This window comes from Aquarana catesbeiana, linkage group LG01 (assembly GCF_042186555.1).
Source record: "Aquarana catesbeiana isolate 2022-GZ linkage group LG01, ASM4218655v1, whole genome shotgun sequence".
Taxonomy (NCBI): Eukaryota; Metazoa; Chordata; class Amphibia; order Anura; family Ranidae; genus Aquarana; species Aquarana catesbeiana.
In genome coordinates, this window is record NC_133324.1 from 421,101,759 (window position 1) to 421,129,471 (window position 27,713).

At 39.1% G+C, this 27,713-nt stretch overlaps 1 protein-coding gene across 2 annotated transcripts in view; it reads right to left on the bottom strand.

Annotated features, from left to right (window-relative positions):
- The window catches only part of FREM1 (FRAS1 related extracellular matrix 1), a 267,168-nt gene that overhangs the window by 172,370 nt on the left and 67,085 nt on the right, over positions 1-27,713 (bottom strand). For both annotated transcript variants that reach the window (XM_073635658.1, XM_073635669.1), the window contains exons 6-8: positions 20,792-21,115; positions 19,388-19,496; positions 11,530-11,661 (exon numbers count right to left, since the gene is read on the bottom strand). In XM_073635658.1, coding sequence (XP_073491759.1) covers positions 11,530-11,661; positions 19,388-19,496; positions 20,792-21,115 — 565 coding nt within the window. The remainder of the gene's footprint in view (positions 1-11,529; positions 11,662-19,387; positions 19,497-20,791; positions 21,116-27,713) is intronic.

A 27,713-nucleotide genomic window follows, 5' to 3' on the forward strand; every position in this document is an offset into this window, starting at 1 on the left:
ATCTACTCTGCAGATGAAAGGGATGCACTTTAATTTGCATATAATGTCAGTTAAAGCAAGTTTGTTTTTTATTTTTTCATAAAATGTGTTCCTACCTAACCCCTTAGTTTACTTTAATCTGCCTCAATTAACTTCCTCTTCTCCCCTTAAAGTGGAGTTCCACCCACTTTTACAACTCTTCAGCATCCCTCACTAAACTGTGCACTGTAAATGAATTGGATATTTTTTTACATTTTTTCTCAGCACCTACTGTATATCTGCTGTATTCATTTTTCACTTCCTCCTCCTTGGCCGTGGCCCATCGCATCATTTTCTGTTTGCAATGCCTTCTGGGAAGGGGCGGCAACTTCCTCTGACACTGCCGTTGCTATGGAAACCTGACCTGAAACCTATTACACTGCTTTTGCTGCACTGAGCATGTGCGAGATCTGCAAGGATGAGATCCAGGAAGAAATACAGTCTGGCTTCAGATGCCCACACTTAAGATGGCCACGGCCTGCTGTAAGTTTATAAAATAACAAAGTACTGCTATAAACTAACAAAACGGACCTTAGTTTACAGACTAACTTTACTAGAATACATTAAGCTTGTGCATTATAGGGGTATTTTTTATGTAAAAAGTATAATTTTCGGCCGGAACACCACTTTAACTAATATTTTTCTGTTGCTTTTTATTTCTGCTTTTCCTATGCATTAATATTTAAACTTTGTTTTGTTTAACATGGTTGTTAATTTTGTAGGTAGTACAGGCATACCCCACTTTTAAGTACACAATGGGGTTTATTTACTAAAGCTGGAAAGTGCAAAATCAGGCTCACTTCTGCATAGAAACAAATGAGCTTCCAGGTTTTATTACTAAAGCCTAATTGAACAAGCTGGGTTTAGAAGCTCATTGGTTTCTATGCAGCTTCAGTAAATAAACCTCGTTGTGTACCTAAAAGTGGGGTATGCCTGTACAAACTTGAAAGAACAAAAAGCTTTATTTCATTTGTAAATAGCTGTGCAATGCTTTGTATCAAATCAGAATTTTAGGCCTGTTTCATGCAGGCTTGAGCTTGTATAAGAGCAGTGTAAGCACCAAGCTTTGAAAAAGCATTTGCAGAGCTTTCAGCAAGCTTTGTTGAAGCTTTTAAAGCACCATTCAACTCCAGCTTGTCAATGTTGAACACAGATCCTAATGGGAGCGTTGATTGTCACTTTAAGCAAGCTGCTAGCAGGCATCAGCAGGCTTTCAATAAGCTTTAAGAAGTTCTGAAACCTGCTAGCAGTGTATTTAAAGTGGCAATCAACACTCCCATTAGGATCTCTGTTCAACATTTACAAACTGGAGTTGAATAGTACTTTAAAGCTTTAACAAACAGCTTGCTGTTCACACTGCTCCTATACAAGCTGAAGCCAGTGTGAAACAAACCTTAACTGAGACATATTAAAAATAAATTATACCTTTTATCCGCAGAGACACTATTTTTTTTTTTTAACTACCATGGATCAAACGAGAAAAAAAAGTGCTTTATGTTAAAGCGGAGTTCCACACAAAAATGGAACTTCCGCTTTTCGGAACCCTCCCCCCCTCCGGTGTCACATTTGGCACCTTTCAGGGGGGAGGGGGGTGCAGATACCTGTCTTAAGACAGGTATTTGCACCCACTTCCGGCATAGGCTCCCATGGGAGTCTACGCCTCTTCCCGTCCCCACCGCGCTGTCTCCTGGGAACACACAGCTCCCAGGAGAGAGCGGGGACCACTTGGGACGCGCAGCACGACTCGCGCATGAGCAGTAGGGAACCGGGAAGTGAAGCCGCAATGCTTCACTTCCTGATTCCCTCACCTAGGATGGCGGCGGCAGCTGCCGAGAACCGAGCGGGTTCTCGGTGTCCCCTGCCGACATCGCTGGACCCTGGGACAGGTAAGTGGCCATGTATTAAAAGTCAGCAGCTGCAGTATTTGTAGCTGCTGGCTTTTAATATTTTTTTTTTTTTTGGAGGTGTGGGTGAACCCCCGCTTTAAGTTGTTTTTTTCCTATGGACGACAAAAAATAAAAGTATTTTCACAAAACAATATCACAGAACAAAAATCCTATTTGTTCTTCAAAAAAATTATATATTTATTATCTTGTTAACTTATGTAACAACAAAGTTATTGCCGAATGAATAGGCCTATAGCAGAAACTTAAAAATCTATAGGGGGTGTTCGGATATAAAGAGTTAAAGTGGTTATTATGAAACTTTACAGTATATAAATAATTTGTTTTAGATTTAGTAGCGTCTAAATAATTACAGCAAACATGCCAAAACCCTGAGCAATTTATATAGAGCATATGATAAAAAAAAATGCATAAATATATATATATATATATATATATATATATATTTATATATATTTTTTTTTTTTTTTTATACTACCAAAACTTCCTTTTGGTTCCTTAATCTGATAGGTGACCTCAGGGAAGATTGGGAGGTTGAAGGGGCTGTGTCAAGCTGGACTAGCATCCTATATCTCTGAATCTACTAATACTTATTAACTTAATAATAATTTGCTTAATCTGAGGGTTTGTGCTCAGTTTTTGAAATGTCGAATTTAAAATAAAATTAGGAAATAATATTTAATATGGTTTGATTAAATTGGTGGGTAGAAAATTCAACAAGTGGTTGTGCTGCATAGGGAGAGTCAATGCAATAGTAGTTAACAAGGCTTGTACTGAATTTGTTCATACTTTGTTCAGTGACATCAGAATCGGTTGCAGCCACTGGACCCTGAGTTCAGCAATCCACTTATGATATGGTTAAAGCAGAACCCCAGGCAAACAGCAAATACCTGCTAAAAGATATATATTTTTGTCTATTCAGTCCTGAGATTTCTGCCACACCGCACAGCCTTGTCTGGTGGGGGAGGAGACCTGATTTTTCTCTACTACAGTAGGTGAGTAACACTTACAAGTGTTGTCCTTTCCCCAGCATGTACAGTAAATGGATAATGAAAGGAGAAACAGTAGACTAATGATCTCATCTCTCTATCACTCTGTGCTCTGCACTCTCCTCTTTTTTAGTATGTTCCTTGCACAGCAAAGATTGGCTATTGTGTCTTGCTCCCCCGTCTAAACTCTGCTGTACAGTGACTATAGGATGCTGATACGAAGACAAATTCATGTACTTTCTGTGCCTGCATTTAAAAAAAATACATATATATTTAAAGTGTTACTAAACCCATGACCCTGCATTCACTATATCTGGTCTCCCACAGTACACAGAACATGGAAATGCAAGTATGTTAGTAAATATAAACTGCTAAATACCTTTCCTTAGCAGCAGTATATAGCAATCTTATGACTTCTTTCAGTGTCTGGTCAAAGCTTGTAGCTTGACTGTCCTATAAGGATGCAGAACCCCTGACCCTGTCTGGACAGTGCTGATTGGCCCTGTGCTGATCACATGCACTCTCCTAAGAAGAAAAAAACTCTCTAGCAATTCACACCAAACTGAGCATGTGCAGACTAACGCCACTCACTCTGTCTTATCCGGAGATGTTTTGGAGACCATGCAAGATCATACAGCATACAGGATCAAACAGCCTTTTTAAACAATGCAGGGAATTAACCCCTTAGGTTCCAAAGTGAGTATAACAAACATGCTTTACTACACATACAGTCTGATTTTACTGTTATGGGTTTAGTAACACTTTAATCATGTATTAAAGGATACTGATCTACATTAATTTGTGTCCTTTGTATCTGTCTGGAGTTGGGTTTGAAGTTAAGTTACTTTTGTCAAGCAGACTGTTCACTTAGCAAAGTAAATTTTCACTTTGCAAGGGTTTTTTATCTTAGCTTAGTGACAGATGAAGCTCTGCTGATTGCCATCATCCAGTTGTTTTTTCCTTGCACATGATTAGGTATTCTTTAGAAAGTGAATTTTCAATGAATCCACTAAGGTGGGTGAAATTTACCTTGCAAAGTGGAAATGAACTTTTGCAAAGTGAACATGCACTGATAAAACTGTCACTTACATGCAGTAGAAGACAACTCTGGGATCCTGCACTCAATTCTAGAAAATCCAAAAATCTGGAGGACACTAAAATGCATATCTATAGGTAGGTGCCTGGCCCTGTCTTCTCCCACCACCAGAACCTCCAAGTTAGTGCAGCAATGTTACTCAAGACCTCTTTGAGCAACAAGTGGAGTAGAGGTTACTGTGCAGGTGTTAACCGCCTGGAAGAGTTTTGAGTGTTTCGAGTTTTAGTGCTCCTGGTGCACTCTATAAGTATAGAATTGCATGCAAGTACCTCGTGGTGCCTGATATTACACACCACATGCAGTCCAGTGCGTTTTTTTGCATCAAAAACGCATGGAAAGAAGGTTATATGGGGGCAGGAGGCGGAGCCTAGCGGAGCAGACATGCATTGTTAGAGCTCCACACCGCTGAGGAGAGAAGAGAAGGACAAAGCGGAGCCTGCAGGCTCAAAAGGTATCCATTTGAACCTTTTTGCCCCAGGGAACAAACTGTGAAAGTTTGGGCAGGAAATATGGTACTGGGAGGAAACCGTGGCAGAAATAAAAATCACCTCACAAAGAGCTCACAGGCACTCACTGCAGCTGAAGCAGCTCCAGTCACCTCACAATATACAGCATCAGGGCGCTCTCACAGACAGAAAATGTCACAGCAAGACTCTCCATTTGAGTCAGATACAGAACAAATCCTCTCACAAACTTCTCCACAAGCCTCCTCAGCATCCCCAGTAATATTATTACAATTTGAAAAGATGCTTCATAAGGCTTTAAAACAAACCTCAGACCAAATAACAAAAAGCCTAACCAAAGAAATAAGAGAGCTGGGAAACCGCACCGCAGCCTTAGAAATAAAAATGGATGAAATTGAAATTACAACCCAAGAAAATATAACAGAATTGGAACAATTAAAAAAAGAGAATTTAATACTTCAAACTAAGCTCGAAGATTACGAAAATAGAGCCAGACGTTCAAACTTGCGCATAAGGGGAATACCTGAAACTGTGACAGACCTGCAATCTACTATTACTGCTCTATTACAAGAACTAAAGCCAGATATCCCTATTGAACGTTTAGAACTGGACAGAGTACACAGAGCCCTCACAGCCAAAAAGAAAGATGGACCCCCACGTGATATAATCACAAAATTTCATTATTACAGAACGAAAGAACAAATACTAATTGCTGCAAGAGAAAAAAAGGAACTTAATTTTCAAGGACACAATTATCAAATTTTTGCTGACCTATCCCAACTTACTATTACTAAAAGACGATCCATGAAACCCCAACTAATGGAACTGCAACGCCACAACATTATGTATCAATGGGGTTTCCCCTTTTCAGTCAGATTTAACTACCAAGGTACAATTTACAGAAGCAGATCAGCAGATGAACTACAACAAACCCTTTTAAAATTAAATCTGACAGAACCCACAAGCAGAAACACCCCCACACGCAGAAGAATGGCATCATCTTCACTTTCAGGCAGCACCCAGAAAATTTCAGAACAAAATGGGAATCATCATTCTCACAAAAGAGGCCGTTATGCCACATCATCCATGGATCAAGAAGATTCAATGGACTGACATCCTAATTCCTGATATCTCTTCATTTATTATACTAAGAGATGGTTCTCTATAAAAAACCTGTATTTATAACTGAATGTAACTGCATTCTGATAGTCACACACTGTGTGGGATCATGTTACATTCCAGTTATATTTCTTATTACTTCTGATTCATATAGCCTTAGAATATATAAGTGAAATAAGGAAATTCTTGTTCAGTTATATATTATCAGGTAATAACAATAGATTTATTACTTTTTAGGACAAATATGTTCAATAATCCAGAAGTAATGGAAGCTTTTTCTTTCTTTTCTTAAAACAAATATATTATTACCTAACTAGTTCCTAGAATTATGTTTTTGTTTATTCTAATCTGAAGCAATACAACCTCAATTTTATGAGTTAACATTTCTAAACAGTTACATATGAATAAAATATGTAATTGTTTACTCTAAAAGGGTTAAAATCCCAAAATAATTCAAACTATCTTCATCAATACCAATGTTATTAACAGTACCTTTCTAACTGAATTATTTAGCCTAGGGCAAAACTAACCATATACAACCACCCTGGAATAAATAATTTCAACAAAAACTATATTCTGCACTCCAATTAATGAATCATCATTTTGATGTCTTTTGACATAGCACTTCTCTCCTGTAAGCGGAAGATCCGTGTACCCCCATTAGCCCTCCTCATTCTCCCAACCATATTATGTGGGAGTGTGACGAAGGCACTTATTCCCCTGAGAGAGATATTTATTCTCTTTCACGGGTAAATTGTGATTACTTGCAAAAAATAATTTATACAATGTATCATCTAATCTCATATGTTTTTTGTTTACTCTTTACTCCAGAATTCACTGGTTTCTTTTCTATCTTTTCATCTCTTCAGTCCACACAGGTTGATCTGCGCAGTCAGCTCTGCATAACAAAAAGTAAGTCAAAACTATTTGATCTGTTGCCATGGCACCACTGAATATACTTTCCCTGAATGTTCAGGGAATAAATGTCCCTCAAAAAAGGACCAAAGCCTTCCGTACTTTCCATAACAAGAAGGCTCACATAGTATGCGTCCAAGAAACACACTTTACCAAAGATTCTACTCCAAAATATATTTCTCCTTTTTATCAACAAATTTACACGGCTTCTGCCTGTACCAAGCAAAGGGGAACTCTAATTGCATTTCACCGATCCACACCATTCACCTTATCATCAGAAATTAAAGACCCAGAAGGTAGATACCTGATACTCATGGGTTATATAATGGATACAGCAATCACGGTGATTTCCTACTACGCTCCTAACAAACAACCTACACCATTCCTCTCACATATATTACAAGTGATTAATACACACAAAATAGGAACAGTGATAATGTGTGGGGATTCGAACCAGGTCCTCCTCCCATTTCTAGATAAATCACCTTTTACACCATCCAAAATAACCTCTAGATTACCTTTTTCTCAACTTCTTTCCAAATACAATCTGGTAGATTCATGGAGAGAAAGTAACCCAATGAAAAAGAAATTCACTTATTTCTCGCACCCTCATCAAACCTTCACCAGAATAGATCATATTTTTCTAACAATAGGAATGATACCAGAAATTATTGCATCAGATATAATTCCGATTCCGTGGTCTGACCATAATGCAGTATACACTACTATAGCCTCAGCCATACCAAAAGCGCATGACTCAACGTGGTACTTACCGGACATAATGCTCAAACACCCACTACATCAGATGGCCATTGAACAAGCTTTAAAGGAATACATATCAATTAATAATACAACAGACATCTCCCCAATAACACTGTGGGAAGCTCATAAGCCTGTCTTGCGTGGTACAATACAAAGACAAATGGCACTATTTAAACGGGAACGCAAAAATCTAGCAAAAAAACTAGAACTCAATTTTAATGCAGCCTACATATCATTCCAAGATAATCCATCTCAGAGTACAAAATCTCATCTGGAAAAATCTAGATTGGAATACGATCTATTTCTCACTGAGTCAGTTGATAAATCCCTCAAACGCTCCAAACACAATTTCTACATGAATACAAACAAACCAGGTACATATTTGGCTCGGGCATTAAATTCAACTAACAAATCTTTCAATCCAATACGTTTGAAATTATCAAAAAATGTTTATACTTGTAATCCAGTTAAAATAGTCCATAAATTTCACTCACATCTCGCAACTTTATACAAGACAAACAATGAATTTAATCCTACAGAGGCTGAATCCTTCTTCTCAAAAATAACCTTACCTGAGTTATCTCAGAATCAAAAAAGCAGTTTGGATGAGCCTATAACTATAGATGAAGTTGCTAACGCCATAAAAGACCTAAAACTTAACAAAAGACCAGGCCCAGACGGCTACTCGGCTTTATACTATAAAACATTCTCAGAAATACTCTCTCCCATTCTCACTGAAACTTTTAACAAACTTCTAGATGGACATTCTTTTCGGCAAGAAACACTAATGGCAATTGTTTGTATGATCCCAAAACCCCTTTCTGATGATACTTCCTGTGTGAATTATCGGCCTATCTCTCTGTTAAACCTTGATATTAAATTATTAGCAAAAATAATAGCAAAACGCCTCAATAGCATTATAGGAAAATTAATACATAGAGATCAAGTAGGCTTCATGCCAAATAGACAGGCAGGCGATAATATACGCAGGGCAGTGTTATTGGCACATATTGCTAAAAAATGGAAAATCCCTTTATGTTTTCTATCTCTCGATATTAAGAAGGCATTTGACACAGTATCCTGGCAATATATGCAATATTCATTACAAAAATGGGGTTTTGGACCCCACTTTTTAACATGGATCAAAGCATTATATAATAAACCCAAAGCCTATATAAAATATGCTGGATACAAATCTGATGCCTTTAATATCGAAAGAGGTACCCGACAGGGTTGCCCATTATCTCCCTTATTATTTGCCCTTATACTCGAACCCATAGCCCAATACATGAGAACAAACCAAACTATAACTGGCATTGAAGTAGGAGGTATCACACACAAATTATGTATATTTGCAGACGATATATTACTTTTTCTATCATCACCACAGGTCTCTGGTCCTAACTTAATACCAGCTCTTGATGGATTTGCAGCCCTATCCGGCCTTATGATTAATCCCAAGAAATGCCTAGTGCTTAATATTTCACTCACAAACATGGAGTTGATCCCGGCTAGGGCTGCACTCCCATTCACATGGGCAGAAAAATCAATCCCATATCTTGGAATTCATTTAACAGCATCTCATTCTGACTTATTCTCAACCAATTATCCTCCTGTATTAAGACAGATCACAAATCTAATAAAACAATGGTCGCAACTTCCTTTATCCTGGATAGGGAAGATTAATGCAATCAAAATGACTATTCTACCCAAATTGCTTTATCTATTCAGAGTCCTCCCTATTCCAATTCCTTCCTATTTTTTGAGAATAGTACAAAAAAGAGCAACTTCGTTTATATGGGGCTCTTCTAAACCACGTATACCTATACACACACTACATCTTCCCAAAAATAAAGGAGGCCTGGGATACCCTAATTTTACTAACTACTACAGAGCAGCACATTTGGCCAGTCTGTCCAAATACCATGCAAAACAGGAAATCCCATTATGGGTATTTATAGAGGCTTCATAAAATGACCCTCTATTAATATCAAACTTATTATGGCTTGATCCTAAAGACCGCTTTAAAATTCATAATCCCATAACTAAACACTTCTTATCTCTCTGGGATAAACTAAAAACCAAATATCAGTTACAATCTCCACACAATCCTCTCCTTTCTTTTATCAGAAATACGGCCTTTTATCCGGCATGGATCTACCCAAATTCTTTTAAAGCTTGGACAACATCAGGCATTCAGATACTAAATGACTTCATAGCATCTAAATCATTCCTTTCATTCCCATCGCTTAGAGAAAAATATGATCTACCAAACTCTGAGATATTTAGATATCTCCAAATCAAAAATTTCTATACACCATTCCTAAAGGGGGATACACCATTATCCCAATTATCCATTTTTGAATCAATCTGTACAAAAGATCCATTTGCTAAAGGTACAATTTCATCACTTTATAATCAATTATATGGAGTACCAAATCTTAATAGACCCTCTTACGTTCAGAGGTGGGAGGAGGACCTGGGACGAACTTTAGAAGACACGGACTGGTCTAACATATGGCTCACATCTAAGTCATCTTCACCCAACATCTTAGCACTGGAGACAAATTATAAAGTCCTGACTCGCTGGTACCTTGTACCCACTAGAGTGGCAAAATATTCACCTAATACCTCAGCTCTTTGTTTTCATGGATGCCCAGAAATAGGCACACATTTACACATATGGTGGACGTGCCCAGTAATCCAAACCTTCTGGAAGGAAGTCTTCGTGATTGCATCTAAAATATTTAAAAAAATAATACAACCAGATCCTTATATAACTTTACTTAATCTAAAACCGGAATGGTTAACACTCTCTCAATTCAAACTTATGATCCAACTAACAACGGCTGCAAAACAAACAGTGGCCAAGGCATGGAAATCTCCTACATTGGTACTAGCAGAAACAATTCACAGAATGAATAATACAATGTCCCATGCTAAGATGGTAGCCATCGATCAAAATCAAATTCCAAAATTTGAAAAACTTTGGCATCCTTGGATAAAACAACAGTTCCTGTCAAACTTCAATGACTCTGTCCTGTTGCCATGGTAGCAGATTAAATGACTTACAGAGACACCCATTCTAAGGCTTCAAAGAGAACTAAAAAGAATAATAAACTGACGAGCGGGACAACCTTGTGGACCATACCTCTGCCTTTCTACCCTTTTTCTTCTTTTTCTTTCCTTTTCTCCACCTTACGATTAAAGCTCATTATCAGAATTTATTTGACCTATATACACTCTACCTGTAAACAATATGTATAGTAGGTATAAATAATTTAAATACCTACAAAAGTAACTAAGGAAATGATATATATCTTTAATTTAGGTTTACGTGAACCCAATGTTTAATATTTGAAATTTCATGATATTTACCTATATAAACCCTACTGTAAAACAATGAGCTTACTTTATAGATCCTTGTAAACTTACTTTATGTATCTTTATAATATTGTATACTCAATAAACTTCTTTTGACAAGGAAAGAAGGTTATATGATTTCCATTGGCACAGTTCACACCAGTGCTTGCAGTTCCAGTGTGTACCAGTTCCAGAAAAAAAAAAGTAGTGAATGCTGCATTTTTCCTGCACTGGACTGTACTGGAATGCTTTAAAAAGCATCAAAAACGCACTGGAACTCATCAGAACGGACATAAACGCATCAAAAAAGGAATGGAACACCAGTGTCTTTAGTTATTGTTAAGAAAAAAGAAGGGGAAAAATGCACAGGACTGCATCAAAAACGTACCAAAAACACATCAAAAATGCACTGAAACGCATCAAAAACAGGTAAAAAAATGTGCATGCAGAAAAGCATCTGGAACGCATCCAGACTGTGTTTCTATGGTGAGAACTTACCCTGATGACAAGAAAACACTTTTATATTAATAAAGGTTTGCAATAAATTCTGCAAAATGTTTACCTGCTGGGCTTAAAAGGCTTAAAAGATTAGACCCTTAACCTTTTAATTTATTGATTGTTGAAAATTAACCTTTAAGGGGTAAATGGTGCAGCAGTAGGAACTTGACTGGGTCCCAAAGAGATAACAATTTATCAATTAACAATTAACAATTCACTTACACATTTTCTTTAAACTTTTTAATTTGCTGAGCCTTTTAATAAGTGTATCCAAATCAGCACTTGGACTTTAAACAATGTTCTTCAGGCTAGTAAAGATATATTTTCTTTTAAAGGTGACTATGTACTGTATATTTTAGTGATATTTACAGATGTCAGATGCAAAGCAAAAACTTACTTACCTCTTACAGTAATGCGTCCATGCTCTAGCCCATCTACAATAACCAGACGGACAGCATTGATATTATCATTATCAACCACTTGAAGTTGTTTCCATGTGATTGGACGAGATTGTCCTTCCAAGAGATCAAGACCTAAATAAAGTAGATGAACAAAACAGCCAATTAAATTGCATACAGTTCTACCGTACATTTGGATTGGGCAGGACTTTGAATGCAATATAAAGATAAGAGTGCCACTCAAAGAGCCAATATTTTCAATCCTGTGATTCCACACATGCTGATGTGTGCAGATCTAAAGGGGCCCATCTCCCGAATGAATAGACAGCAATCAGATGATAGGAGTGAACACCAAAGCTGCCCAATTATAAGACTGCAAAACAGGCTTCAGCTTGTCCTCCTCCCAGACCACTCCCCTCAAATGCCACTCCTGGTCTTAGTTGCAGAGGTGGGAGTGGAGGTATGCCTCTTGATTATATGAATCATCAACCCAGTAAACACAAGGTAAATTCAATTTAGTTGGAAAGACTGAAACTATTTTACTTAACATAAAGCACTGCTTTAATGTTCACATACACATGTCATTCCAGTATTATAACAATGGTTGTTGTGAAAAGTTTATTGTGAAAAATGAATTACAATGGGACATGTTATTCATGGTAAAATACCCCAAAAACAAATATTAGATATATAAAAACAAAAAATCCATAACCAGCTGAGAAAAAAAAGAAGAAAACCAGAATTAAAACGGCTTAATGGAACCCAATGACCATTAAAAGATAAACTTTATTAGTGTAGCGCTACCCCCAAGAGGGCCGCTAATTTTACCGGTTCTTTCCCTGCAAGTACAGAGGCTGCCCGCCCACCACAGCAACAGTGCATGCATACTGGTTCCCTTAAACAGTCTAGGGGATGTCTTTTTAAAGTTTATTGCTTGCAGAACTTTAGAGGGCAGGGAGAGGAACTTATCATGGGATACTTCAAAACACTCAGAAGAAGGAGTGTTTAGAGGGCAGTCTTTCCTAACAGTAGTGGTGTTGGTTGAGAGCAGTCCTTGGCTCTGCAGTTGAAGACTAGGGGGTAGTACTGGGTCTCTGGTTACCCTGCACATCTATTCTAAACAAACAAGAGAGGCTTAGCCAAAAATCTCTAAAAGAGAATTCTACCATCACAATCATTAAGGCAGAGAGTCATCATAACAACTCATGACTATTTAGACAAAGCCCTCAGACAACTCTCTGAAACATATGGTTGATTATATTCAGACCCCATTTTGAAGTGCAAAGGAAGTTTGAAACACAGTATAAAAGAGGCTGTAAGTTTAGGAGTTGTAACTGGTTGGGAAGCTGAGACACTTATACCACCTCATCCAGTTGTCACAATATTCAACCATCCTCCCAAAGTTCATAAGTCAACAGTCTCTATTCAAGGCATACCCATAGTTGCCAGCATAGGCTCTCTAGAAGAGCCTTTAGGTGACCTTATTGACACTTTGCTACAACTCCTGAGTTATATGAAACAAACTATATGGAAGATTGATGGGGTTTACATGGAACAGTAGCTATAAATGGCTTACCTGTGATGTAAGATTTTTATATTCCTGGATGCCCCATGATCTAGGCTTACAAGCATTTCAATATCATCTGGATCTTTATACAGAGCTGTCTAGCAATCTTAAATGGTTAATTTTGGAAGGTGTGTCCTTTTTACTTGAACACAATTATTTTTTGTTTGACAAAAAATTATACATACAGAAACGAGGGGCCTCAATGGGATCAAAATTTGCTCCCACATATGCCACTTTGCATATGGGATGGTGGGAGGAGAAATCTGTATACAGAATTAACAACCCCTATAGATATCAAATAGCTTATTTCTATTGTTATATTGATGACCTCATTTTTGCTGTCAATAAGGATTTACTTCTTGATGGATTTTTTTATCTAAACAATAATCCTCTCAATTTAAGCTTCACGGGAGAAAAACGTGTATCTAAGATAAATAATTTGAATCTTACGCTTGCGGGCTCAAATTACAGTCATACTGTCATGATATGTTCCTATAGGTAACCTACTTCCAAAAATTCTTTATGCAGCAAAGAAAGTATCTTGAACACCACACACACCAACATGCCCGACAATCACTTAAATAAAAGAAGCTTCAGCTCAGCTCCATCCAGGCCATGCCCCCAACACATTTTGCCCTCCCCACAGGGCTTAATTATGGACCTCCATGATTGACCCCTGTGGGTGGGGTGAAACACATTGGGGACATGGCCTGGATGGAGCTGTGCTGAGGCTTGTTTTATTCAAGTGACTGTTGAGGCATGCTGTACTGCGCTCAGTATATTTTCTCTGCTGGATTTAGCAGATTGAGCCAGGACGAGCTCCTCCCAGCCAGCACCCACAGTGCGAGCCTCTGGATTGGGACAAGGGAGCCTAGAGCTGAACCTCTAGTTTTCTAAACTGGGCTCCAAAAGTTCTTTATCAAATGTGGCAAGCTGTCATCCTTCTCACATTTTGAGAGCCATTCCTAAAGGACAGTTTACCAGAGAAAGACAAAATTGTTCCACCCTGAAGGAGTTAGATGTGGTAGTCTAATGGAATCATGTTTTCTGAACGCCGTTATAGAAAATCTAAAGTGAGGAGAGCATGTATAAAATTAAGGGATACCCCAAAGGAAACTCTTTTGATTAATAATCCCCCATAAAATTGTACTTTAAGTGGGGAATAAACACCTTATACACACCTTATAAACACCTAAGGTGATACTAAAGTCTCATTTGTTCTTCCTTTAAAAATTACAAACAAGTTATACTTACCTGCTCTGTGCAAAACCATTTTACAGTGCAGGTAAGCATAACATGTCTTTTGATCCTCCTCTTCTTGGGTTTCTCTTCAGCGCTCTTCTTGTCCCCACAGCAAGCACCTTGCTATGCAGGAACACAAGCCGAGCTGCAGCTCCATGTGTCCATTCAGAAACGAAGCTGTAGTTCGGCACCACCCCCTCTCTCTCTCCTGATTGGCTGACTGACTTTGATTGACAGCAGCAGGAGCCCATGGCACCACTGCTGGATCTCAGCCAATCAGGATGGAGAGTCCCGGACAGCTGAGGCACTCATGCACATCGCTGGATAGATAGGGACCTCAGGTAAGTATTAGGGGAGCTGAGGGGGGGTTGCTACACACAGAAGGTTTTTTATCTTAATGCATAGAATGCATTAAGATAAAAAAAACTTCTGCCTTTACAATCACTTTAAATACATTATTTTTTTCAAAAAGATTTAGCTCAGTTTCTGGATATCAGACTAATTATCACCATTTTACTAAGGGACCCTGATTATAACACCTTGTCTAAGAGCATTAAATTTGCTAGAAGAGCCTGTACCCTAGGAAATATGCTTTCACCAAGTTTACTTTCATGTGAAAAATGCACATGCCCCTGGCTGCATACCACAGGAGTTTACCAATGTGGTGCCTCCAGGTGTTCAGGTTGCAGCTATCTAGGGGTTTCCTATTCTCTCATATTCAAATGACAGTTCACTTCAGATCAGACAATTGCCAGACTAGATATATAGTCTGTGTTAAAACTTGTACTTCATGTAGCATACAAACTATATGACGCCTGTGTGATAGAATATTTTATTGTCTATAATATAAATATTAATACCCACAAAAAACACCAATATCGCTAAGCATTTTATACAACAAACATGCTTTAGACTTATGATCTTTTAAGGTTCAAATTGTCGAGAGGGTGGACTGCTCTGTGAGAGGGGGGGATTGATTTTCTCTTCTTTGCAAAAGAGACGTGTACTGGTTTTTCAGATTGGATACTCATATACATAAAAGTCTTAATCACAAATGGAATACTTCCCATTATTAGGAATAAACTTCATGTAAATCTTTTCTTCTCCCCCCTCCCCTTTATTGCTTCCCCTTTCCCCTCCTTCCCTTCCTTCCCCTCTTTTCTTCTCCCTCCCTTCTCCCCCCTCCCCCTCTCCTTCCCCCTCATTTTCCCCATCCTTTTTCTTCCCCCTATCCCACCAACCCCCTCCCCCCCTTCTCCTTTTTTCCCCTTCCTCCTCTTTCCACCTACATGACGTTTTTTCATAAATATATATATTTTTGCAGCCTAAACAATTTTCTTTAGCCTAAATGTACTTCGGCACTTCGATCCATTGACAATAATTTTTTAACCATTTCGTGATCAGTTCTTTGATTGTTTTTTGATCCTTTTGATTTTTGTAATTGGATTTCTGCTTTTAGCGCTGTTTCTTATTCTTGTTTTCTCTCAGACACTAATAAAGTTTATTTTTTAATGGTCATTCATTTCCATAATGCTCTTGTTAAACCAACGCTTCATTTTCCTGATATGTGCCTGCTGTACTATGTACTTGTATGAGAAATTATCCTGCTCTCTTTTTATTGCTTCCTTTATGTGAAATCCCTGATGTTCCTGGCAGACCCCCCACTTTCCTATTAAAAACTGACCACACTAAGCAGGAGAATATACTGTGGTCAGTTCTCTAGCTATGCTGGGAACTTAGCCTGCTGCCGCAGTGTGGGAAGCTCAGTGTGCTGCTGCATCTCCTCCCCCCAGCTCTTAAACAGCTGAGAACAGAGGGAATGTGATCACTTATAAAAAAGGGAAAAAAGGTATTTATTATTAAAGGTTATTTATTTATTAAAGGTAAATGTTTCGCCTTTCATTTCTATTTTAAACTAAATTGCTTGTTTTACAAGGTGAGGGTTTACATTCACTTTAAGCCTTTTTGGTTCTGTTTTGTTTGGTTCTGTTTGTTTTTCTCAGCTGGTTATGGACTTTTTCACACACACACACACACACACACACACATATATATATATATATATATATATATATATATATGTTTTTGTCTGAGTTGCATTGCAATTCATTTTTCACAATTCATTTTACACAACAATCATTCTTATAATACTGGCATGGTATGTGTGTGAACATAAAAGCAGTGCCTTATATTAAAGCGTTACTAACTCCAGGACCCTGCATTGACTATATCTAGTCTCCCACAGTACACAGAACATGGAAATGCAATTATTATAGTAATTATAAACTGCTAAATACCTTTTCTTATCAGCAGTGTATAGCAGTCTTGTGACTTCTATGAGTGTCTGGTTAAAGCTTGTAGGAGGAGTTTTCATTCCGCATTGACCATCCTATCAGGATGTAGGACCCCTAACCCTCTATCCGGACAGTGCTGATTGGCCCTGTGCTGAGCTGATCACATGCACACTCCCAAGAAAAATAAAATCTCTCTAGCAATATACACCAAACCGACCATGTGTAGCCTGTCCCCTGGCTCTGTATTATCAGGAAATATATTGGGGACATTGGAAAGAGGAAAGGATCAGATGAGACGGGATCAAAAAGCCTTTTTACACAATGCAGAAGATTAACCCCTTAGATTCTACAGTGAGTATAACTATCAAGCTTTACTGTATATACAGAATGATTTTACTGTTGTGGGTTTAGTAACACTTTAAGTAAAGTTGATCCTGTCTTTCCAGTTGAGTTTATTTTATCTTGTGTTTTTTTTTTTTGTAAATGAAATGCCCCAAAGGTTAAAGTTTGCATAAAAAACAAAGATTCCTGATTCTTCTTCAAATCTGAGCACAATGGAATCTACAAATGCCCATTTGTGGTTATTGCACAGGCAGGCAGACCACTGGGCGCAGAGAACCAAGCTAAAACTAGGGAAATAACCTCTGAACTAGGCCACTAGAGATGTTAACAATCATCAGGTTTTAAAAATGATATGTATTTGACATATTCCTATATACTGTATATATGTATTTGACATATTCCTATATACTGTATATATGTATTTGACATATTCCTATATATTGTTTATAATACTAACATAATAAAACCATAATATTTATCAAATGTATGTAATGTAATTTTAAAAAATGTATATGAAGCAAAATAGATGCAGTTATTAATATAACTGCACAATAACAGTTTTCCTTCTTATTAACACTTGTTACTTGTGTTGCTCAAATATAATATTTTACCAAAATTTCTGTTTGATCCCTTAAAAATACTGAGCACATGAATCACAGTACAATACATAATTGAAAAAGTTTAAGCTGATAGCAGTTTAGAACAAATTTAACACACTCCCAAATATTTTGTGAACATTAGTAGACAGAATAATATAAATTCCTCAGGCTTATTAAAGTGAATGTAAATCCCCTACATCCCCACTTTTTTATTAGCTTTGAATAAAGTAGGGAAGGGATAGATCCTATCGCCAACTTTTTATTTCAATATATACTGGGTATAAATAGCTCAAGTAGCAATTCCTGCCTGCAAAGCCAAAAAAAAACAGTCAGCAGAACAAAGAGAAAAGAAAAACCACCCTGTCATCAGAATACTAGTTCAAGAGGATAATAATTTATGAAGCTTCACGTGTTCCTCAAAAGACTGCTTAACCGGTTCAATACAGGACATTTTCACCCCCTTCCTTCCCAGGCCAATTTTTAGTTTTCAGCGCTGTCGCACTTTAAACGACAATTGCGCGGTCGTGCAACATTGTACCCCAAAAAAATTGACGTCCTTTTTTCCCCACAAATAGAGCTTTCTTTTGGTGGTATTTGATCGCCTCTGTGGGTTTTATTTTTTGCGCTATAAACAAAAGAAGAGCGACAATTTTGAAAAAAACACAATATTTTTTACTTTTTGCTATAATAAATATCCCAATTTTTAAAAAAAAAAACAATTTTTTTCCTCAGTTTCAGCTGATACGTATTCTTCTACATATTTTTGGTTAAAAAAATTGCAATAAGCGTATATTGATTGGTTTGCACAAAAGTTATAGCGTCTACAAAATACGGGATAGATTTATGGCATTTTTTAAAAAAAAATATTTATTTATTTTTTTAGCGGCGATCGCGATTTTTTTTCGTGACTGCGACATTATGGCGGACACATCAGACACTTTTGACACATTTTTGGAACCAGTCACATTTATACAGCGATCAATGCTATAAAATTGCATTGATTACTGTATAAATGTGACAGGCAGTCAAGGGGTTAACCACTAGGGGGCGGGGAGGGGTTAATATGTTTCCTAGGGAATGATTCTAACTGTAGGGGGAGGGGACGCACAAGGGGAGGAGACCGATCAGTGTTCCTCCGTTCTGGGAACACAGATCGCTCTCCTCACAACTGACAGGACGTGGATCTGTGTGTTTTCACAGATTACACACACAGATCCACGGTCCGGCCCGGTTAACGGGCAATCGCGGGTGCTCGGCGGACATCGCGGCTGCCGGGCACACGCACAGGGTCCCGAGCAGAGCGGCGGGCGCGCGCGCGTGCCCCCTAGACGGCCGGGAATCCCAGGACGTCATATGACGCCCACCCAGGATGGGAGATCCCATCTGTGGACGTCATATGACTATGGCTGGGTAGGGAAGTGGTTAAATCATACAAAAAAAAGGGGGGGGGGGTCTTAACTGTCCATACACTACAAAATTACAAAATGACAAACTAATAGCAAAAACCTGATACAAATGGCTGAACCCTTATACCCTACCCCAAAATAAAACCCTCAGATTAAAATATGATACATCATAGGGTGGGATAAGGGGGCATGGTGGTTCATAGGAGGGTATATCCACTCTCTTCTTACTACCTGCTTTGTTTCCGGGAAAGGATGTGAAGGGAAATTTCCCCAATTGGACAGGACAGCAAAAAAGATGGGGTCTTATATACATTTAATTATTGTTATGATTTGATACAATTTTCATCTAACTCTCTGTAATAGTCTTGAATTAAAACATTTCATGTTCCATACAGAGAAAATCAGTCTCACCCATATTCCAGGATACTCGAGGGGCATTTGTTTCAGCAGTTCTAACTGATATATGAACTGTGATAGGCAAACTCCTTTCAAAAAAGAAATCATGAACTTCAACCTCCACCTACAGAAGGATAATTTAATAGGTTTAATTAGCAGGTTTTACATAATGATAAACTTTATAACAAATATTATTGGTTACACTGGAATCATTGCATTAGCATAAATCATAGGTGGAAAACATATATGTAGAATTAGGAAATAGTCGTAACTTTTGACTACCCTACACTGCAACTTTTTCTTACACTAAATGTCTCTACAAGGGGATACAGATGAAAATGTAAGAGAGCACATGTTTTTCTAATGGGGCATGGCTAAATATATTCTCTTTTTCATTTTTTCAGGTACAGTACAGCAATGACAGGGCAAAACATATTATGTTATGCTGGAGCACCAACATCAGATAGCAACAGCATATTTATCCTTAGTCAAAAATATGTTTGTTATGTTTAAGTCAAAGATTTCAAATGCTGAATTAAATATGTGAAGCTTTGTAGTCACTCTAGGGTGTTTATACCTTGCACCATCTGATGAAGCCAGCTATGACTGAAACATGTGAGAATGCAAACATTGTAGGTTTAATAATTTCTGTCCATCCAACCCTGAAATGTGCTCTACATCAACACAAAACTGTCACATAGTTCATCCCTGTTAAAGGCAAAATAGCCTGATTTTCCTCTACTGCGGTTAATCTCTTCCCACCAGCTGCACACATATATGTGGCAGCATAGAGGTAGGCTATATGACTTGCTGTCACATATATGCATATGGCCAGCATATATTTGGTGCTTGGAACGTGTTCAGAACACCCCCAGAATTTTGACTGTGCTGTCACTGACAGCTCCTGGTCATACAGTAAACAATGGGTGCTGGTGGAGGACGGGCAGCCAATCACATTGATCACTGTGGGAGCCCATTTTACCAGCACTCAGCATAAGGATCCCCACTAAAGAGATAGATCCCACTGGCAGAAAGTGGTTAAGGAATAGCAACTCGGGATAGTAAACGGAATAGTAAACAGGATAGTAAACGGGAAATAACAGACTGATTAGCTCATCTCTCTGTCACTTTTTAGCATATGAGCACTGCAGCACAAGTGACTAGCTGCTTTCCTGCTCCCAGTCTAAGCTGTAGAGCACAATGCAAGAGTTTGATGCCAATTGAAATTGGGGCACTATATATATATATATATATATATATATATATATATATATATATATACATTTATTGATGTAGTGATGAATATAGAGCCAAATGAATGTGTGCCTTTTATATCTAATTGGTATGGTAAAGTGCTGTGGAAGCTGCTTTTGTTTAGAGACACCAAAATATTAACACAGCTTATCAGTCCTTGCTTACCTCCAGATTTCTTCTTTCGGGGTGACTACTGTTAGGTGGCTGATATGCTATGAGCATATCATTGAGATCCTGCCATGTAAAGGAGGTAATGGGTTTGGTATGGTCATTAAGATGGGTAATGTATCCTTCTCGTGGAGGATCTGTAACGTTGAAGACCAGTAAAGGTTTTTGTGTTTCTCCATCCTCTGCATCAAGTGTTGCTGTAGTCAGTGGAGTAAGGATAAACTGATCCACTTCCAAAATATACATTGACATGAAGGCAGCTTTGGGGATCTGGTTGGGAACTGCACCTTGGATGTGAACAGGAATCCAGGCATGCTCTGACTGCAAGAATTACAAAAATATTTCAGTTAAATGTCATACAATTTATGAGAAGATCTCTAATGCGCAGATACCTTCCCCATTTAAAGCTCCATGTCCACAAATACAATCATTACTTCCCTCCTTCAACCCCACCACCAAAGACAAACTATTTTCTAATGTCCATCTAACCACCTGTCCCCTGGACCCTGTTCCCTCGCATATGCTGCAGTCACCCCTCTATCCTTCACTCTCTTACTCTCATATTCAATCTCTTCCTCTCTTCTGGCATCTTCCCCAACTCTCTAAAACATGCACTAGTCCCTCCTATACTTACCCCACCAATCTTAAAGAGGGAGTCCCACGAAAAAAAAAATTAAATGTAAGGACACTTACCTTTCTCAGGGTCCAGCGATGTCGGCACCCGAGGCCGAACCGTTGCTCGGCTCTCGGGTGCTGCCGTCGCCATCTTCTGTAAGGGAATCAGGAAATAAAGCCTTGCGGCTTCACTTCCCGGTTCCCGACTGTGCATGCGCGAGTCGCGCTGCGCAATCAGAAAGGTCCCTGCTGTCTCTGGGACCCGTGTGTGTCCCAGCAGACAGCGCGGGGGGGACAGGAAGTGGCGTAGACTTCCGTGGGAGTCTACGCCCGGAAGTGGGTGCAAATACCTGTATTAGACAGGTATCTGCACCCCCCTCCCCCCTGAAAGGTGCCAAATGTGACACCGGAGGGGGGAAGGGTTCCAAAAAGCGGAGGTTCAATTTTTGTGTGAGCTCACAATATTTCCTCCTCCATGTGCCTCTTACCTGGATTTCTCTGTCAAGATCGATGTCACAATTATCAACCCATCCCCTCATGCCAAGGTTCTAGTTGGAATCCTGGACTCTGAACTCTCCTTTCAGTCCCACATCCAATCACTGTTCAAATCTTGCTGCCTCAACCTATGCAACATCTCCAAAATACACCTCTTTCTAATCAATCACACCACAAGGTTCCTAGTTTACTCTCTGGCAGTGTTGCCAACTGCCCATCAATTTACGGGCGGCCCGTAAATTTAAGTCCACTTTCAGGCTGCCCATAAATGTCCATTACGGGCAGCGGTGCCCATAAAAAAGATGGCCGCAAGCCAACTATGCCTCTGGGCATGCGCCTTTCCGAAGCTGGACGGGCTCAGGAAATCTTGTACACGCTCGGCTGGGCGGCACATGCGCAGTAACGTAATGACGTAATTTTTAATAGAAGCCAGTCCACTTGTTCTTGGCGATCCCGCGGCGGAACCTTGTGCACTTGCCACAGCAGAGGAGGAGCCGAGAAGGGGTGAGGAGTGTGACACTGTGTGTGGAGGGATAGCAAAAAGGGGGCAGAGGAGGACATTAATGGGGGGGGGGTGAAGCCGTGCAGGGACAGAGAAGGACACTTATGTGCTGCCCTTTGGAGAGGTGAAAGTATCATGTATCACAGTCTCTGACCATCTCCTGTATCATGTCCGCAGTATCTGTCCGCCTCCTGTATCATGTCTGCAGTCTCTTTTCACCTCCTGTATCATGTCCACGGTCTCTGTCCACCTCCTGTATCATGTCAGTAGTCTCTGTCCACCTCTGTAGTCTCTGTCCACCTCCTGTATCATGTCCGCAGCCTCTGTCCACCTCCTGTATCATGTCCGCAGTCTATTTCCACCTCTTGTATCATGTTCACAGTCTCTGTCCACCTCCTGTATCATGTCCACAGTCTCTGTCCACCTCCTGTATCATGTCCACAGTCTCTGTCCACCTCCTGTATCATGTCCGCGGTCTCTGTCCCCCTCCTGTATCAGGTCTGCAGTCTCTGACCATCTCTTGTCTTTTATCATGTCTGCAGTCTCTGAGGGGCAGTCTGGAGAGGAGTCAAGAGTGAGAGTGCCGCCGGAATGGGGGTCATAGGGGAAGTCAGACATGTGTGGACTGTGGAGTGGAGACTATAGGATAAAACCAAAGCCGCCAAGCTGGAGCCATCTGACTGAGCCCTGCACGGTGCACCTGAGAGGAGGTCAGTGACAGCGCTGCCAGGCCAGTCTGAGAGGGGTGCTGATGATAGGGGGGAGTGAATACAATAATGTAAGGGGGCACTGATATAAAGGTTCCCCTCTATATTAGTACCCCCCCTTACCTTAGTGCATTGACTCCAGAGCCCCCCTTACATCAGAGTTCCTTAGATCATGATCTGCAGCATTCCCCTTTACATAAGAGTCCCCTTTCACTGTAAGGGGGAATCCTTCAGACTCTGATATAAGGGGGGACTCTGTGTTGGCTGGGTTATAGTGACTTGACCTTCATGTAAATTGAGAAATATGTTTTTTGACTTTTGTTTAACTTAAACACATTGCACTGTTCAGCACTGAAATTTGTCATTGTAGGCACTTTTTTGCAGTGCCAGTAAAAAAAGGTGTCTCTGTCAGTAAATTTCATGTTTTTTTGCCAGTAAAAAAATTGGTGCTGTTTGTAAATTTTGGCGTCCTGCCAGTAAATTTCACTTTGGGGGGTTGGCAACACTGCTATCTGCAACTCCCTCCTCACTGGATTACATTTAAATAGGCTATCTACCCTTCAGCCCATCATGAATGCTGCTGCTAGGCTCATCCACCTTACCAACTGTTCAGTGACTGTTACTGCTCTCTGTCAATTCCTCCACTGGCTTCTGCTCACCCATCAAATTAAATTCAAAACACTAACAACAACTTACAAAAGGGTACCTTGGCGGGGCCTGTAGCTTACGGATGTATTTGCAAATGTGTGCAGACTAAATCCCTGTTTTTAACACATACTTTTAGACAGGTTAATTCGGTTGTCCGCAAGCTGGTCGGTAAGTGAGCTTGGGTTTTTCCTTGGATTTATCCTTGGCTTTGTTTACAGCCACAACTTGGTCCCTAGCTACATCACTAACCTAGTCTCAAAATACCAACCTAATCATTCTCTTCGTTTCTTCCTTCTCTAGCTCCCTCATCACCTCCTCCTATACTCGCCTCCAGGACTTTTCCTGAGCCTCTCTCATCCTATGGAACTCCTTACCCCAATCTGTCCAACTGTCTCCTACTCTGCTTTTAGACGATCCCTGAAAACCCTTCTCTTTGGAGAAGCCTATTCTGCCCCCACCTAAAAACTGTACATTTATTTTCTCCATGAGCATATCCCCCACAGCTATTACCTTTTGTATCACTTGACCCTCCCTCCTAGATTGTAAGCTCTAATAAGCAGAGCCCTTTGATTCCTCCTGTATTAAACTGTATTGTAACTGTTCTGTCTGCCCTTATGTTATAAAGTGCTGCACAAACTGTGGGCGCTATATAAATCATGATTATTAATAATAATAATAATAATAATAAAATTGAATGAAAAGTGTAGCCATGTGTAAAAAGAAACAATGGGGTTGATTTACTAAAGGCAAATAGACTATGCACTTTGCAAGTGCAGATGCACTCAGCAATGCAATTTGCTTAAGAGCTTAGTAAATGAGATGAAGCTTCACTTTGCAAAGAATACTCAGACACATGCAAGGAAAATAAAAAAACAGCATTTTTGCTTGCGCATGATTGGCTGATGGAAGTCAGCTGGACTTCTCATCATTTACTAAACTCTGGAGCAAATTCCCTTGGAGAGTGCCACTGCTTCTGCAAAGCAATAAACAGCTGGAAGGCAGGGGCAACCATTACGATTTTGTGTTGTAAACGAGAGTGGTTATTACATGGCAGCACCATGTTTGCACAATTGTAGCCTTTTGTCGGCACCCCTGCACTAATCTATGTCTTTATCAGAGTCTTCCTGGTCCCCATATATCCCCTGTGATCGCACAGAGCCTCCCCTCCAAATTTGTGGACTTGCTTGTTGACCTCCTTGATGTCTCTTTGGAATTTTAAGAGAATTGGTGGTCCTTAGAAATCCCCTGAAGAAGCCAAAGCTGGTGAAACATGTTGGGATACAACATCAAACACTGATCACCTTTTATACATGGACACCAGTGATTCTATGTGACATGTATTGAACCCAATATATGTTATTATTTTATGAATACATTTTCTATTTTTATACAAAATGTATTCTCTTCAATTTGGGGCACCGTTATAATCCCAATCCTCCTGTTGTTGCTATTTCTATTCAATAGGGATGAGGTGCCGTATATCATTTGCGAAAGTACACAGTCTATTTTCCTTTAGTAAATCAACCCCAATGTAAATACAAAACAAGACTGAAAACCCTAAATTTTAACACCTTATTAAAAGGTGATACAAGGTACCAATTAGAAAAAATGCTAATAAATCCCATGTGTATTGCTACAAAAGAGTTTAACGGCTCAAGGAAAAGGGAAGATGCTGCCAGCAAGCTTTCAGTAAAGATCAACAAAGTTTCAGTTGTAAACTGCTAAACTATACAACTACTAATATCTATGTTTATAGACTGCATACAACCTATTTTCAGTTAAACATTGGTAACTATCTCTAAAAAAAATCTACGCAGGGGAGATTTATAAACAATGTAACAACTAATATGTTTTGTTTTTATATATGTTTTTTGCATGAAGAATTTTATTTAGCTACTTGTCTACTGGGCCAATTCTGTAAAATCTGCATTTTTTGCAAGAAAAATACCCACAAACTTTATATATTTTCTTAACCACTTCAGCCCCGGAAGGTTTTACCCCCTTCCTGACCAGAGCACTTTTTACAACTTGGCACTGCACTGCTTTAACTGGTAATTGTGCGGTCATGCAATGCTGTACCCAAACAAAATTTGCATCCTTTTTTTCCCACAAATAGAGCTTTCTTTTGGTGGTACTTGATCACCTCTGTGGTTTTTATTTTTATAAATGAAAAAATACCGAAAATTCTGAAAAAAAAGATATTTTCTACTTTTGTTATAAAAAAAATACAATAAACTTAATTTTAGTCATACATTTAGGTCAAAATGTATTCAGCCACATGTCTCGGGTAAAAAAAATTCAATAAGCGTATATTTATTGGTTTGCGCAAAAGTTATAGTGTCTACAAACTAGGGTACATTTTCTGAAATTAACGCAGCTTTTAGTTTATGACTGCCTATCTCATTTTTTGAGGTGCTAAAACGGCAGGGCAGTACAACCCCCTCCCCCCAAATGATGCCATTTTGGAAAGTAGACACCCCAAGGAATTTGCTGAGAGGCATGTTGAGCACATTGAATATTTTAATTTTTTGTCAGTGATTGAATAGTGTAATAAGTAATTCTGCACTGCCTAAAAGGAGTAAAAGAAGCAACTAACACGGCAAATGTGGTATATGCACTAAAAATACAAAACAAAGAGTGTAGCGCTAATAAATAAGTACATGGAGTTACCACAAAGGGGATAAACCCAATGATCATAAACACATATAAATATATATATAATCAAAATGTAATGAACCCGGTAATTGAAAATCAGCATTTAAACAAAAGTCCAAGTGAATAAATCCATGAAATAATGAGGTGAAAAGTCCCATAGATAACTTTGTGTAAAAATCTTGACAGTGAATAAGTGCAAGCTTGGAGTGAAGAGACACCACCACCAACAATATGGAGCTTACCGGAACGTTTGAACCCAAAAGAACCTACGTTCAATGGGTCAAACAAGCTTGTGTAATGGAACAACCACTGCAAGTATGGAATCCTTTGGGAGCTGTAAGTGATTGAATAATGACAACAACAAAAAAAATTACACAACGTTGTCACTGAAATGATATATTGCTTAAACATGCCATGGGCATATGTGAAATGACACCCTTTTTGGAAGCCTAGCTGCGCACAGGACCCTGAAAACCAAGCACTGTCTTCAGGCTTTCTAAGGGCGTACATTTTTGATTTCACTCTTCACTACCTTACACATTTTCGGATGCCATGAAATGCCCAGATAGCACAAACCTTCCCCCCAAATGACCCCATTTTGGAAAGTAGACACCCCAAGCTATTTGCTGAGAGGCATGTTGAGTATTTTACAGATCTCTCTTTTTGTCACAAAGTTTTGAAAATTGAAAAAAGAAAAAAAAAAAAACCTTTTTCCTTTTCTTTCTTCATTTTCAAAAACAAATGAGAGTTGCAAAATGCTCACCATGCCTCTTAGCACCTTGGGGTGTCTACTTTCCAAAATGGGATAATTTTTGGGGTTTGTGCTATCTGGACATTTCAGGGCCTCCGTAACTGTGATAGGTAGTGAGAAGTGAAATCACTATTTTACACCGTTAGAAATTCTGAAGTCGGTGATTGGTTTTCCGGGTTCTGTACGCGGCTAGGCTCCCAAAAAGTCCCACACATGTGGCATCCTCATACTCAGGAGGAGCAGCAGAATGTATTTTGGGGTGTAAGTTCACATATTCTTATGGCATGTTTGAGCAATATATCGTTTAGTGACAACTTTGTGAACAAAAAAAAAAATGTATTGTAATTTTCCCAAAACTCGTGGCAAAATATAAACATGCCTCACAGCAAATAGCTAGTGGTGTCTATGTTCCAAAATGGCATCATTTGGGGGGGGGGGGTGCTATCTAGGCATTTCATGGCCTCTGAAACTGGGTAAGGTAGTGAAGAGTGAAATTAAAAATTTACGCCCTTAGAAAGCCTGAAGGCAGTGATTGGTTTTTGGGGT